General features: G+C 45.2%; 1 protein-coding gene across 1 annotated transcript; it reads right to left on the minus strand.

Moving 5' to 3' along the window:
- Positions 1 to 965: 965 nt before the first annotated feature.
- LOC306917396 (uncharacterized protein) lies at positions 966 to 9,602 on the minus strand. The gene is made up of 2 exons (XM_079495615.1): positions 9,544 to 9,602; positions 966 to 2,178 (listed from the first exon to the last, which is right to left on the minus strand). Exons 1-2 carry the CDS (start codon positions 9,578 to 9,580, stop codon positions 992 to 994), a joined length of 1,224 nt encoding a protein of 407 aa, XP_079351741.1. The 5' UTR covers positions 9,581 to 9,602; the 3' UTR covers positions 966 to 991.
- Positions 9,603 to 15,887: the final 6,285 nt, after the last annotated feature.

The following is a 15,887-nucleotide window of genomic DNA, read 5'->3' on the forward strand; positions in this document are numbered from 1 at the left end:
ACAGGTCTTTAAATAAATACTCACGTCAATGGGGGAAAATGAATGGGAGATTATCTTCTGGGCCGCTTGTCGTCGGGACTGTGACGCTCTATAGACCCGAAACCAGAGCTGTATTTACTGTCTCTCCTTCAGCTAAGAACGAGGCAAGGTTGTTCTTTCTCACTGGTGGATTTATTGGCTCTCACACAAATAATCCCACAACGTCAAACTATATAACAAAATAAAGCATAAAAACACAAAAATTCAGATTATAGAATAAACATATACAGAAGCATTAACATATAACCGAAATAAACAATAAATGACGACAAATCACTGGCACTGCTGCATAAACCAAAGGGAATGATTTATTTAAATGCTCTCTGAAGGGATATCGCTCCGGTTCGGTCTCTATCTTTTATAGCTTTATGGTTACAACTGCTGGTCTGTGACATCACTGAGAGGCATTGGCTTGCATCGCCCTCTAGTGGTTATGCAGATTGCACCCACAAGTGTCAGTATAATTACCATTGGTAATTACAAATAATGACATACTCCTCACTAAATCAACAAGTGCACCCTAGACCCTAGATAATTGCAGTGGTATAAAAGGTACAATAATTGTCTCTGAGATATAGTGGAGAAAAAAATATTGAAACGTGAAAATATTCCAGTAAAAATTATAAAAACAACCTCAAAATTGTATTCAAGTAGAGTCCTTGAGTACATGTACTTACTTACTTTACAACCACTGCTTTTCCACAACTACACCTGACCTTAACAAGCAAAGTTTCATCATCATTACATCATGGTTTCCATGGTAACTTTAATCCACTGCTGTCGCTGGAAGTGATGATTTAATAAAGAAAAAAGGTAATCAAGTACTTTGGGTGGTAGCCTAGAATTTACAAGGAATTCCAAGAGATCTTCGTTCTTCAGGGGGAAGATGTATTGAGGGGAGAGTGTGTGTGTGTGTGTGTGTGTGTCGTGTGCATATGTGCATGGCTGTGTGTCAGTGGCAGCTGGTCTTCTGTCTATGAGTTCTCTCATGACGTTTGAGAGTATTGCCCTGGCTGAATCGTTTACCACACTGGTGACAGTGGTAGGGCTTCTCTCCACTATGAATTCTCTCATGACTTTTGAGCACACTGTTTCTGCCAAACCGTTTCCCACACTCGTCACAGTGGTAGGGCTTCTGTCCTATATGAATTATCTGGTGACGTTTGAGAGTACTTTTCATGCTGAACCTAGTCCCACACTGGTCACAGGCATAGGGCTTCTCTCCTGTATGAATTATCTGGTGATCTTTGAGAGTACTTTCCAGGCGGAACCTAGTCTCACACTGGTCACAGGCGTAGGGCTTCTCTCCTGTATGAATTCTCTGGTGATCTTTGAGAGTACTTTTCATGCTGAACCTAGTCCCACACTGGTCACAGGCATAGGGCTTCTTTCCTGTATGAATTCTCTGGTGACGTTTGAGAGTACTTTTCATGCTGAACCTAGTCCCACACTGGTCACAGGCATAGGGCTTCTCTCCTGTATGAATTATCTGGTGATCTTTGAGAGTACTTTCCAGGCGGAACCTAGTCTCACACTGGTCACAGGCGTAGGGCTTCTCTCCTGTATGAATTCTCTGGTGATCTTTGAGAGTACTTTTCATGCTGAACCTAGTCCCACACTGGTCACAGGCATAGGGCTTCTTTCCTGTATGAATTCTCTGGTGACGTTTGAGAGTACTTTTCATGCTGAACCTAGTCCCACACTGGTCACAGGCATAGGGCTTCTCTCCTGTATGAATTATCTGGTGATCTTTGAGAGTACTTTCCAGGCGGAACCTAGTCTCACACTGGTCACAGGCGTAGGGCTTCTCTCCTGTATGAATTATCTGGTGACGTTTGAGAGTACTTTTCATGCTGAACCTAGTCCCACACTGGTCACAGGCATAGGGCTTCTTTCCTGTATGAATTCTCTGGTGACGTTTTAGATGACTGCTGCAGGTGAACCTAGTCCCACACTGGTCACAGGGGTAGGGCTTCTCTCCTGTATGAATTATCTGGTGACGTTTGAGATGACTGCTGCGGCTGAAGCTAGTCCCACACTGGTCACAGTGGTAGGCCTTCTCTTCTTTATGAGTTCTCTGGTGTTGGTTGAGATGTCTCTTTCTGCTGTAGACATGTTTGAGTTGGGCAGGAAAGACATCTGGGAGGGAGAATGAGGAGAGAAACATAGGCTAAATAAAATGTTTTAAAATAACATGCAAGCTGTGTTGGTATTTAGGGATGGTTATTGGGTACCGAAATTCAGTTCCAAGTAGGAACCGAATTAACACATGATTGGTACCGGGTACCCATACAAATAATTCAATGTCAGTTCTGCCTATCGGTTCCTGACAAATGCGCAGTCAAGTGCTATTTATTTAACAGCAAACTCCGGTAAAGCAAAAATGTAAAATAGCAAGGCAATGTTATAGCGATATCAAACGCCTCAAGATGAGCCTACTCGTCAAAAGCGACCCAAGCATTACACAAAATTAATTAATTAATCAGGACGAGTACACCTGTCAACGGGATCAAATGTGTTACGTTATTTTCTACCATTTTGGAACTGAAATAGGGAACCGTTAGGAACAGTAATCGATAAGCAGAACCGGATCTGGTATTGGACTCATACAAATCCTAACGATAACCATCCCTAGTTCCAAGTAGGAAGCGAAAAATAAATGTTAAGTACCGCGTACCCATAGAAATAATTGTATTAGCAACACACACACACACACACACACACACACACACACACACACGAGTAATTTAAACCAGAAAAAGTGCCCCTCGGGCACAGGTCTCCACCAGGTTAGGATTTTTTTTTTTTTCAGTCAAGTGGCATTTCTTCCTCAGCCTATAGTGGGAATATGCGGCGTGCACAGTTTCACCGCAATCGGACGCTGAGTTAATGATTTGTGGCATTTTGTAAAAAATGGGCGGCCACTCCTGAAAACTTTGAAAGACAATCTTAGCCAATGAGGATGGAATATGAGAAATCAAACAGATCCTTGTTGATTACATGACTACAGAAATCATGTAATCAACATCTAAAGGAGTAATGTGTTTTACATAAGTTGGCCTTCTGGTGGGGCTATAAAGAGCAGATGTGAAAAATACAGGGCAAAGGTTTTTCCTTGGCCTCTAGGGAGTGTGCATACAAAGTTTTACACTGATCGGTGCAGTTATAGTTAAAAACACAAATAGACCAGTTATAGCGCCACCATGAGGCTGATTTGAGAAGTTTCAAGTTGCATTTGAGAAGTTTCAAGTTGCATTGCTTCCTCTGCCTAGCAGGAATGTGCGTGCAAAATTTCATGGAAATCACACAATGTTCATGATTTGCAGCATTTTGCTCAAAACGGAGCACGTTGGAAGCCAATCTTAGCCAATCAGGATGGAGTATGAGAAATCAAACAGATCCTTGTTGATCACATGACTACAGAGATCATGTGTACCGATTAGCGTGACATTTTGATACAATATGAAGGAGTCATTTAAAAAAAATGTGTTTTGCAAAACTCTGCATCCTGGTTTTAACAATATGATTGTTAGTTGGCTACGGGTTTCCGCACGGACATGTTAGAGTGCAACACCAGGGCAGCGGATTGAACGTGCTCGAGTGACAGAGAGCCAGACTGTAAACGTGCTACGTTGTGAATAAAGTGTAAGCAGCTTGAGTAATGCTTTAATCATCCGTTCTTGAAGTACGAGAGGCAAGAATGAAACATGGTGGCAGCGGAAATAACTTTGGAATAAGAGAACAGTAAAAAAACGAACTTTTTCTGTGCAGCTAAACAGCTAACAACAAGCAGAGTACTGGAGAAAAGGCTCGTCACGTCGGTCGGCAATGGAAGGTTTGAAACCCCCATCAACATTGTGTTTGGACACTGGCAATCTTGCGAAGTCATGGAAATCATGGAAAGAGGAGTTTACACTTTACTTGGAGCTTTCTTTGCCACAGGCAGAAGAAACAACAAAAGTGAAACTGTTTTACTACCCGATTGGAGAGACTGGTAGGGAACTGTGTGAAACTCTGATAAGTGATGTGACTGCAGCCAGGAGGACGGTAAAGGACATGATTGAGAGATTTGATGGACATTGCAACCCCAAGGTAAATGAAACAGTGGAAAGATATCGTTTTTTCATGAGAAATCAAGGTCTGGATGAAAACATTGATAACTGAGTTGAGAATGTTGTCCAGCACATGCAACTTTGGAGTAATTAAAGACTCACTCATACGTGAATAGTATGTGGCATTATTCATTCTGGACTGAGGGAGAGATTGCTCAGGGAGGAGAACCTGAATTTGTGCCTACAGCTGTGCAGAGCTACTGAACTGTCACGTGAAAATATTAGGACTCTGGCAGGACACACAGTTGAAGAAGTGCACATGATGAAACAGACAGCATGGCAGGATAAAAACACAAATACAGTTTCATGCAAATTCTGTGGAAACACACATGAAAGGGACAAGAACAAGTGTCCAGCCTTTGGAAAACGCTGCAAAAAGTGCGGTAAAGAAAATCACTTTGCTGTCAAATGTAAAACCAGACAGGATAAAGGCATAGAGTATATAAAAGGATATAGACTGAACTGGCGCGAAGCTCCGCCCCCCCAGCTATTCATGTCAGTGGAAGTTGCTCAGTGGCGTTTTGAAGCACCCGGAAGACTGCCGGAAGTACCGTCTCCGAACGTCTACTTCCGCATTTGACCACCACATTTTGGTGGTCAAATGCGGAAGTGCAACCGAGCGCTCAATGTTAAAGCCCAGCTGCACGGGGTTTCCCGGTCATGAATACACAGGTCCGCCTGTAGTCCCTCCTCCTACCACTAGGGCCCAGCACTTCAACGTTGAATAGCCTCACTGGCCCCTTGGATAAAGGCAGAGACGAAGGAAAACAAGTGCACCATGTAACTGAACAGGATACTGAAGAATATGAGGACATCATGACTATCACCACTGCAGGGATAATGACAGTGACTGGTAATGAGGCCAGAGTTGACAAAGTGAAGAACAGCCAGCTTTTCGCAGGGATGCTGATCGGCAAGGAGATGGTCAAGTTTCTGATAGACTGTGGAGCTAGCTGTAATGTCATCCCTGTGAATCTATTGAGTCCTGATACTCAACTGGAGAGCACAAGGACAGTGCTAGTAATGTACAACAAGACCAGACTGCTTCCACTTGGAAAATGCAAGGTGAAGGTGAGAAATCCAAGGAACCAAAAGCAGTACCGCCTGGAGTTTGAGGTGGTGAATGAGGACTGTAGACAGCCACTGTTGGGAAAAAAGGCGAGCGAAGCCATGAAACTCATTAAAGTACAGTATGAGAACATACTGGCTATTGACAGTATTGTGACTGAAGAGACATCAGCCCAGGTTGGTCTAAATATGCAACAAACAAAGAAGGAATACAGTGATGTGTTCACAGGTGATGGCTGCCTGGAAGGAGAGTACAGGATCGAGATCGACGAGAGGGTGGAGCCAGTGAAACTCCCCAAGCGACGAGTCCCGGTTGCCATGATGACTCCTCTTAAGTTAGAGCTGCAGGATCTACAAAGAAGAGAGATCATCACACCTGTGGAGAAAAGCACAGACTGGATAAGTAGTCTTGTCACAGTGCAGAAACCTAATGGCAAGCCACGAATATGTATTGATCCTAGACCACTGAACAAGGCGCTAAAGCCTTGTTCAGTGGTCTGTGATGTCAAACATGGATTTTGGCACGTGAAATTGGAGGAGTCGTCGAGCTATCTAACTACATTTGCTACACCGTTTGGCAGATTTAGGTGGCTCAAGATGCCTATGGGAATCAGCCCAGCACCTGAGATTTTCCAGCGGAAGCTGACACAAGCGCTGGAGGGTCTGCCAGGCATCTACCTCATTGCGGATGATGTGTTGATCACGGGAGAAGGTGACACACAAGAGATGGCCTACAAGGACCATGATGAAAAATTGAGACAGTTTCTCAGCAGAAAGGAATATCAAACTGAATGCAGAAAAGTTCAAGTTGAGACAGCAGGAAGTGCCGTACATCGGACACCTGCTGACAGCAGATGGACTGAAAATGGACCCCGAGAAAATCAGGGCGGTGAAAGACATGCCGAGACCCACTGACGTGAAGGGTGTACAGATACTGATGGGCATGGTAAATTATCTTTCTAAATTCTACAAACACCTGTCAGATGACTGTGAGGTACTGAGACAGCTCACACACAAGGAGAATATGTGGGAATGGATAGAAATGCATGAAGAAGCATTCAGCAGGCTGAAGGAAAATATAGCCAAAGCACCAGTACTGAAGTACTATGACCCACCAGAGGAACTGACATTGCAGTGTGATGCTTCAGAAACGGGGCTGGGAGCAGCACTGACTCAGAAAGGAAAACCAGTAGCATTCGGGAGCAGAGCACTGACACCAACGGAAAGGGGCTATGCCCACATTGAAAAAGAATGTTTAGCTATTGTCTATGGCAGTGTTTCCCAACCCGTGTCCCGCGGTACTGTGCCGTTTGATGTGTCCAGGTGTGCCGCCTCATTTGACCGAAAATGTAACACTAACCCTAACACTATCCCTCCCCCGAAAGCAATAGCTATTGAGCTGCAGGATTCCTATTGTTGCGTCGTCGTTGTTGTCACACGTCTAATTAATTAGACGTGCGACAACAACAACCACGGAACAATAGACTCTAACGACCATCGGCCATAGGAATGTTAATCACCTGTACTCGCCTGGCAACTTTACTGTATAAATGGGGCACAGCCTAGCTTGGCACTCACTCACATTGTACAGCTACTACAAGATGGAACCAGCAGTCAAAAAGACATGCATCCAGAAGACTCTACATTTCGCGGCAACCTCCAGAAAGACACCACCAGAACCCGACAGCAGCACACACATATATATATATATATATATACATACACACACACACACATGCACACCCCCCGTATATCTAGGTGTGCCCCGAGATTTTTAGGCTATGAAAAGTGTGCCCCGGGACAAAAAAGGTTGGGAAACACTGGTCTATGGCATGGAATAATTCCATCAATATACTTATAGCCGGAGAGTGACAGTACAAAGTGACCATAAGCCATTGGAGAACATTGTCAAGAAGCCGCTGTTGAGTGCGCCAAAGAGACTACAACGTATGCTGCTCAGGCTTCAGAGATATGATTTTGATGTAATTTATGTCCCAGGTCGTGACATGTTGCTTGCAGATACACTGAGCAGAGCATACTTACCAGAGAGCTCATCTACAAGCACAGTGGAAGCTGAGATTGAGACAGTCAACATGGTGGCCTACTTGCCTATCTCTGAAGAGAGGCTGAGCACAATCCGCTCTGCTACACAAAGTGATGGAACGCTACAGAAACTGAGCAACACCATTCAGAATGGATGGCCTAAGCATAAGAAAGACACACCAATGGATATTATGCACTACTTCTCATTTCAGGAGGAACTGAGTGTGCAGGATGGCATCATCTTCAGGTGAGAGAGGTGTCATCCCGTACTCACTGCAAAGGGACATCACCCACCGGATTCACTCCTCTCACCTGGGGGTGGAGGAATGCCTCAGGCGTGCGAGAGAATGTGTCTACTGGCTGGGAATGAATGAACAGATAAAGACATTCATAATGAAATGTGACATTTGCACGTTGGTTGACACAAAACAACAAAAGGAGACACTACATCCACATGAAGTACCAGGTAGGCCATGGGCCAAGGTCGGTACAGATTTGTTTGCTTTTGGCAATAAGAATTACCTCATTACAGTGGATTACTATTCCAACTTTTGGGAGGTTGACTACCTTCCTGATACAAAGTAAAGTACTGTAATAAGAAAGCTGAAGGCTCACTTTTCCCGTCAGGGGAATCCGCATTTTCTTTTTTCGGATAACGGCCCTCAGTATTCGTCCGAAAAGTTCCGGCGTTTCAGTCAGCTGTGGGAGTTCGAGCACAAGACGTCGTCTCCTGGATACCCACAGAGCAACGGGAAGGCAGAGTCTGCTGTGAAAACGGCAGGACCCGTACTAGGCTATGTTGGATCACCGCAACACACCTACTCAAGGCCTGACTACAAGCCCGGCTCAGAGACTGCAGTGCTGAGCAGGAGAACCAGAACACTGCTACCTACTCGGGACAGTCTTCTACAACCTGAGGTGAGACATGCAACACAGGAGCAGGTCGACAGGCGGGAGAAGCAAGCGAAATACTACAGAACGGCTAAGGATATGGACATGCTCAGACAGAGTTAGAGTTCAGCCATATGAACCACACACGACCTGGAGGAGGGCTACAGTGGTGGAGCCCGTTGACCACAGGTCCTACTCGATACGACTGGACAATGGAGGTGTTCTACGGAGGAATCGGCGTCATCTGAGGCGGGACCAGGGCACAGTACCTAGTGTGACGGCCCGTGCAGTGACTGTTGACACTCACACAGAACCGGACACTGTTATGACCCCTGACAGAGTAATGAGTGACACACAACAGACTGTGACTACCAGGTCTGGCCGACCTGTTGTTAGGCCAAAGTATTTGCAGGACTATACGCTGATGTGTGGTCGCTGTTATGTGACTAGGACTTTGACGGTACAGAGTGACAACAAATGACTTTGGTTGGACTTACAAAAAGGAAAAAGAAAAAGGGAAAAAAAGGACAGAGGGACAATGATGTGACTTTTGTGACTTTGGACTAAAAAAAAAGAAAAGATGTATTGACATGTTGAATGGATATTGCATTTGAAAAAAAAGTGATTGGTACCTGAAAATATGGTTGGAGTAATATTTGCCTTTGAGAAGTATTTCGGTGAGGAACATTTCTATTGTTATTTTTCACAGTAACTTGCTCAGAGAATGATTTATTTTCAGTTGTTGATGAACAGAATAGTGTTTTACTAATGTCTGTTACAGAGGTGACATTATTTTCGGTTAAGTGATGTTGTTGATGTTATTGCGTCTTTCTATTTGAATAGAGTTTACACTTCAAAACAAAAGAAAAAGGATGTAACAATATGATTGTTAGTTGGCTATGGGTTTCCACGCGGACATGTTAGAGTGTAACACCAGAGCAGCGGATTGAACGTGCTCGAGTGACAGAGAGCCAGACTTTAAACGTGCTACGTTGTGAATAAAGTGTAAGCAGCTTGAGTAATGCTTTAATCGTCCGTTGAAGTACGAGAGGCAAGAATGAAACACTGGTGGCGCTATAACAGGGCCATGTGAAAACTTCAGGGCAGAGGTTCAGCTCTGGCATCCAGGGAGTGTGTGTGCAGAGTTTGGCTGCGATCAAGCCAGAGATTAGCTGTTCACAGACGGACACACGGACGGACAGAGTACAAAACACTCTCCCCATGCCTTCGGCCTGGTGGAGACAATTAACTACAGTTTGAGTTTAGTGCTAGGACTCCTAGGAGGAAGCATTACTCCGTTACTCCACCGAGTGGCGACAACATTTGTGTACATGTGCTTTCTGTTGAAGATGAAATCAAAGTGTACAGTGACATGAAAACATGCACATACTTATTCTGTGTAACGTAATCACAGGCTGCTTCAGCATGGCTGCCTGGTATATCTGTTCCTCCGACATCTCTGTCTTAAAAAGCCCCAAATAGTTTGTCTCCTTCGGTCCACTCTGATGGTTCACGTTTGAGGTCCGCTTTTACCGTCTGGGATGTGACTTTACTCGCTGACATGTTGTGGTCTTGCCGCAGTCCTATTCTGTAACAGAGCTAAGCTAATGTCCGCAGCTCTTTGTCCATAGATATATATCTATGCTCTTTGTCTGTCTAAAACAGTGCAATGCATGCTGGGAAGAAGTAACTACTTTCAACAGGTCACAGTTTTGCGTGCGTGCGTGTGTGTGTGTGGGTGTGTTTGTGTGTGTGTATGTGCGTGCGTGCGTGCGCAGAGAGAGAGAGAGAGAGAGAGAGAGAGAAAATAACACCTGTGAGTCCGACGGCATGCAGGTCCGCGCATAGATATATATATCTATGGGTCCGCGGACCTCTAGGGGGGCCTTTCCCTCGATCTCACATGAGCAAACTGACACAGGCAATTAACCAGGATAGGCCTACTGTGATACAGCATATTTATTAGGACTAGTAACAGAAATCAGTTTTGATTAAAATTATTATTATTTTCCCCCTCCTGTCCGAGGAGGAGGGGGTGGGGGGAGGGGCTGTGCCTGGGGGGAGGGGGTGCTCCAGCCCCCTATTCCCTCAGCCATGATCATCATGACGTAAAATAGACTCTATGCCTGTTTGCTCAGACACTATGATGTAAAAAATAATAACAATAAAACCAGAAAGCCCATTGTGGGAGTGTGGGATTTATCACTATCACTCTATCACTAAAGCCTGGTGAAATTCACCTGAACACCTGCCTGTAGAAAAAACATGGATGTGGGCGGGGAAACAAACCTATCTTCTATGATGTCACCAAAGATGGTTTATGTATGAAGATGGGCCAACTTCATTGGAGCCACTAGAGGCGAAATGGTACACAAAGCCTACAAATGGTCTCCTAAATATAGTAGGCGTGGTTTGCTTCTCCCTGACCTCCACCCTCCCCCCCTGACAACAACACTGTTTCCACACTCAGTCTAGTAGGTGGCGGTAATGCACCATTTAGGTTTGCCGACCGCCATGAAACCCGATAGAAGGCTTGATAAATGCATTTTATATATGTGATGTATTCCCATACTTTTGTTCCTGCCTAATGTAAGTCGCTCTGGATTAAGAGCGTCTGCTAAATGCCTAAATTGTAAATTGTAAGAAGAAAACAACACTGACAAGTCATTTAACAAAGTACATTGAAAACAACTGACAAGGTGTACTTTTTAAATAGTCGTTTTAGTTTTTCGAAGTCCTCCAACCATATAAATTCATGATTTGGATCTATCTCATTAAAAAGTCTCACCCTAATAGAGTTGTAGAATGGACAATAAAAATGTCCTTTAGATCACACAGACTACATAATCTATCCTCCTCAACCGTGCCTACATATCTGCCTGTCTCAATATGCAGACCAAGTATGCCAGCTCTAATTTGGGCACATAAGGATCATTTCTAATCGTTTTAAATATGTCCATTCATTTCACATTATAATATTCACATATTATCATCTTAAATATGGGTTCAGAGCCCCCTATGTGTTGTCCGTGAAATTGCAGATGGACAGAGAGAGGCTTCCGGACTCATCTCAAATCTCGCGAGAGTTTGTTGCTGGGATAAAGAAATGTCATTAACAAAGTAGATTTTCTCCTGGTTTGTCTCGCTAAAAGAAGCCATTTTACTATGAATATCTTGTAAATATTGTGTGCCTTGTGATGATTTGGTCCAGTATTTAGTTCAGTGACCATGGAGTTAAGGAATGGTTCAGAAGCTGTGTTCACGTTCACTCTCCCATTGGAAATGAATAGACATTCTTCCTGTCTCCTAATAATGTTACCGCCCACCGCAGATACAGGAAGTAAGCAAAGTTGGCCTCTCTTGCTAATTCTCCTCTTGGATGTCACTGAGCATCCTGAAGCTACCCAAGGATAGTCCCGCCTCCTTTCATGACGATATAGTGAGCCGCCTATGTCCACCAGATAAGATCGTGGTGCCACTTTGCGAAGGCAGGTGCCCACCTTCCATCGTCTGGATCGATCCCCTGGCATTGGTTTCATTCGAACAGCCTCTCCTACTTCCAGCTCTGGTAGGTCACGAGCAGACCTGTCGTACACAGACTTGGCAAGCTGCCTACGATAGCGCAGCTTCTCTGTGACTCCCAAGACAACACATGGCTCTAAAAGTTTGTTTGTCACCGGAAGTGATGTTTTCAGCCGCCGAGACATAAGGCGCTGAGCTGGGCTGCTGCCCATCTCTTCTGTGGGGGTGTTCCTCCAATGCAGTATCGCCCTCCAGGGATCATCTCCGTCATGCATGGCTTTGCGCAAAATGTTTTTTGCTATCTTAACTGCGGATTCAGCCTTGCCATTTGATTTCGGATACCTCGGTGAAGAGGTCACATGTTCAAACTCCCATTCTGATGCGAAGCGTTTGAACTGAGCTGTGTACTGCGGTCCATTGTCCGTAATGACCCAGTCTAGCTGGCCATGCCTGGCAAACTGAGCCTTGCAGCGCTTGATGACCGTGTCCGTGGACAGATCAAGGAGTAGCTCAATCTCCCAAAAGTCTGAGTAGTGGTCTACTATCAGCAGATAGTCTTTCTGTCTGTGACTGAAGATGTCCATACTCACAATCTGCCATGGCCTGTTGGGCAGTTCATGTGACAGCATGGTCTCCTTTTGCTGCTTGTGGGCGTATTCGTTGCACGTTGAACATGTGCTAACAAAATCCCTTATTTCTGCTTGCATATTAGGCCAATACAGCGTCTCTCGAGCCTGTCTATAACAGGCATCTCCTCCAGCATGGCTTGAATGTATGTGGGCGAGCATCTCTGTACGCAGTGCCTTGGGAATGATTACTTTTTGCCCCCTAAACAGTATACCATTTTGCACACTGAGCTCATCCCGAAATGACCAGTACTCTCTTGTAATGTGAGGTGTATTTTCTTTCATGTCTGGCCAGCCTGTAAGCACCATAGACTTGAGTGACTGCAAACATTCATCTCTCTCTGTCTGCAGTCTGATCTGTGCCAAGCGCTGCCCCGTCACATTCAAATAGTCTGCCTGGTTGATGTGTTGAGCGTCTTCCTGTTCTTGCTGCAGAGAACATATGGCGTGTCATTGGTACACTGTTCCACTGCCAGTGCATTCTGCTGTCGCCCTGCTAAGCGTGTCACTAATAAACATTTCAGGTCCTGGCTTGTAAACGACCTGTAGATTGTAACTCTGCAAAGTCATCAGCATGCTCTGGAGCCTCTTAGGTGCATTAAGGAGGGGCTTATTGAAGATAGAGACCAATGGCTTGTGGTCTGTTTCTGCTGTAATCAGTTCTCGGCCGTATAAATAGTAGTGAAACCTCTGGCAAGCAAATACTATACTGAGGCACTCTTTCTCGATCTGTGCATAGTTTTGTTCAGTAGGTGTAAGAGCTCTCGAGGCAAACACCACCGGCTGGCTTCCTTGCATAATGCAGCAACCAAGTCCACTCTGACTAGAATCACTCTGCACCGTGATTGGCTTGGTGACATCATAGTAGCACAGCACAGGTGCGGATGAGGCTAAGGATTTCAGCTCCTGTACTGCTGCTTCATGCTTTGGCAGCCAGTGCCAGGGGGTGTCCTTGTCCATCAACCGTCGCATTGGCTCGCAGACAGCGGATAAATGTGGCATGAACTTTTGCCAAATAATTTGCGAAGCCAATCAGACGTTGAACCCCTTTCACATCCACCGGGTTAGGCATGTCGATAATGGCCTTCACCTTCTCTGGGTCAGGCTTCAACCCTGTGGCTGTAAGAATATGTCCATGAAAGCGGACCTCAGTCATCTTGAACTGTAATTTCTTCAGGCCTAGCCTCAGTTTCACCTCTTGGCATCGCTCCATCAGGGCTGTGAGCTTGGCATCATGATCACTTTCAGCCTCCCTGTCTGCCACAGCCCACGACCAGAATGTCATCTGCTATCGGTTCGACACCAGTCAAGCCTGCCAGAAGCTCATGTTGCTTGCGTTGGTATACTTCTGGTGCTACTGAAACACCAAAAGGCAATTTAAGCCAACGCTTCCTCCCCCAAGGGGTCCAGAATGTTGTTTTAAAGCTGCTTTCCTCGTCCAGCTTGCACTGTAAAAACGCTTGCCTGGCATCCACCAACGTGAACACTCTCGCCTTTGGCAGTTTATAGAGGACATCCTCCAGAGTAGGCATGATATAATGGGAGCGTTTCAAGGCTTTGTTCAGGAATTTAGGGTCCAAACAGATCCTCAGCTTGTCCGGCTTTTTAATAATGACCATGTTACTTATCCACTCTGTCGGCTCTGTAACATCTGCCATATGGCCGTCAGCCTGATACTCGTCCAGCTGAGCTTTGACCTCCGCTTTAATAGCAATGGGGACGTTGCGAGGTGCACACTGGACTGGGGCAACCTCAGGGTCCAACTCGAAATGAACCACACCTGGCACAGACTCTACCGGTGCATTAAACACGTCCTCATATTTGTTGATCAATATCTCTCTGGTTAGAGCTCCACACTGTGTGTGTTCCACGTGGCGTATGTCTTCAGTTATGGTGAAATGCATGAGCCCTAGGCGTTCAGAGGTTTCTCCTGACAGGAGCGGATGACGATTCGTTTTCACTATCTCAAATGACAGTTTGTACTTCCGTCCATTGACTGCACATTCAGTGTCAAATAGTCCCATGGAGCACAATGAATCACCCGAATATGGACTCAGTTTTGCATTGCTAGAGCGTAGTGGTGCTTTTGGTGCCAGCCTCATTTTGTTTTTATAGCTCATCACATCACATGTGGCACCAGAGTCCAACTGACACCTCTGTGTCTTGCCATGCATGCGTAATGTAACAAACCATTTTTTCTTCCTATTTTTTTCTGGCCCATTTGTCTTGTACCTGCATGTGTAAATGTCTTCAATGCTGTGACACTCAGCTGAGTTATCCACACAATGCAGCTTTTTTTCATTGCATCTCTTTTTCCTACAAACTTTAGCAAAGTGATTATTTGTGCCACATGACTTGCACTGTTTTCCATAGGCTGGACAGTGTTCTCTGCCTCTTGCATGTGCGTTGCCACAATATCTGCACATATTTTCCGTATCTGTGGTTTTAGATGGATTGCTCTGCTCCCATTTGTTTGGTCTGAACAGCTGGCTGTCAACAGCATGCACAACATCCGCCGACAGTGACGCGCTCGCTGCTGTCATATCCATCATTCTCGCACGGATGTCAGCTTGTTCATCTGCACGGCACATTTCTATGGCAGAGATTAGGGTTAGTTCTCTCTCCCTTAACAATCTGCGCCTAGTGCCCTCCTTTGCAACTCCAAGTACGATCTTGTCACGAATCAATTCATCTCTCAGCTCCCCATAGTCACATGTCGCTGCTTTCTCTCTGAGTCTGGTAACAAAATTGTCTATAGACTCCCCGTCCTCTTGTTTACACATCCCGAAGACGTACCTTTCGTAGATCACGTTTTTTGCTGTTTTAAAGTATTTCTCCAGGGCCTTCATAATTGATGTGGAATCCTCTTGCTCCCTCTCGGTGAGATTCAGATTATGCCGATAGATGTGACGACATTCACCGCCCATGATACTTCTCAGCGTTGCGGCTTGAACGTTCTTTGGCCTGTCGTATAGACCCGTAACCAGAGCGTAGTCCTCATATTCTGCTCGGAATATATCCCAATTGTTGCTCCACTCTCCGTTGAAGCTCATCGGAGCCGGTGCTGGGAAGTTAGCCATGCTTTGTAGCGAGTGTTGTATATACGAGGCAGCCGCCTCCGTTTCAGTATCTATTTTCGCCTTTGACATGATACTACAAAATTCCACTTAAAAAATTCCACTTATGTCACCATGTTTCAGTGGTAAATAAGGACAGACTCAGTATGGGCGTTTAGTGTTTAATGTGGCCCGTGCCATCCATTCCATTCACAAGAAATTTGTTTTGTGCACAGCAGTCATCAGGATATTCATAAAACATATGCAAACAAACAATCACACAGTACATAATAATAATAATAATAATAATGAATTGCATTTTTATAGCGCTTTTCCAAGTGCTCAAAGCGCTTTACAATGGTTCATTCATTCATACATTGGGAGGTGAAGCGGCGAACAGTCGACGCCAGCGTCCTCACTTCCCACATTCAGACACCAATGGTGGCAAGCTCACACCGACCAACTCATTGTAGGCAATGTAGGGTTCAGTGTCTTGCCCAAGGACACTTCGACATGTGGACAGGAGGACA

This window comes from Electrona antarctica, assembly GCF_951216825.1.
Source record: "Electrona antarctica genome assembly, chromosome: 24".
NCBI classification, from domain to species: domain Eukaryota; kingdom Metazoa; phylum Chordata; class Actinopteri; order Myctophiformes; family Myctophidae; genus Electrona; species Electrona antarctica.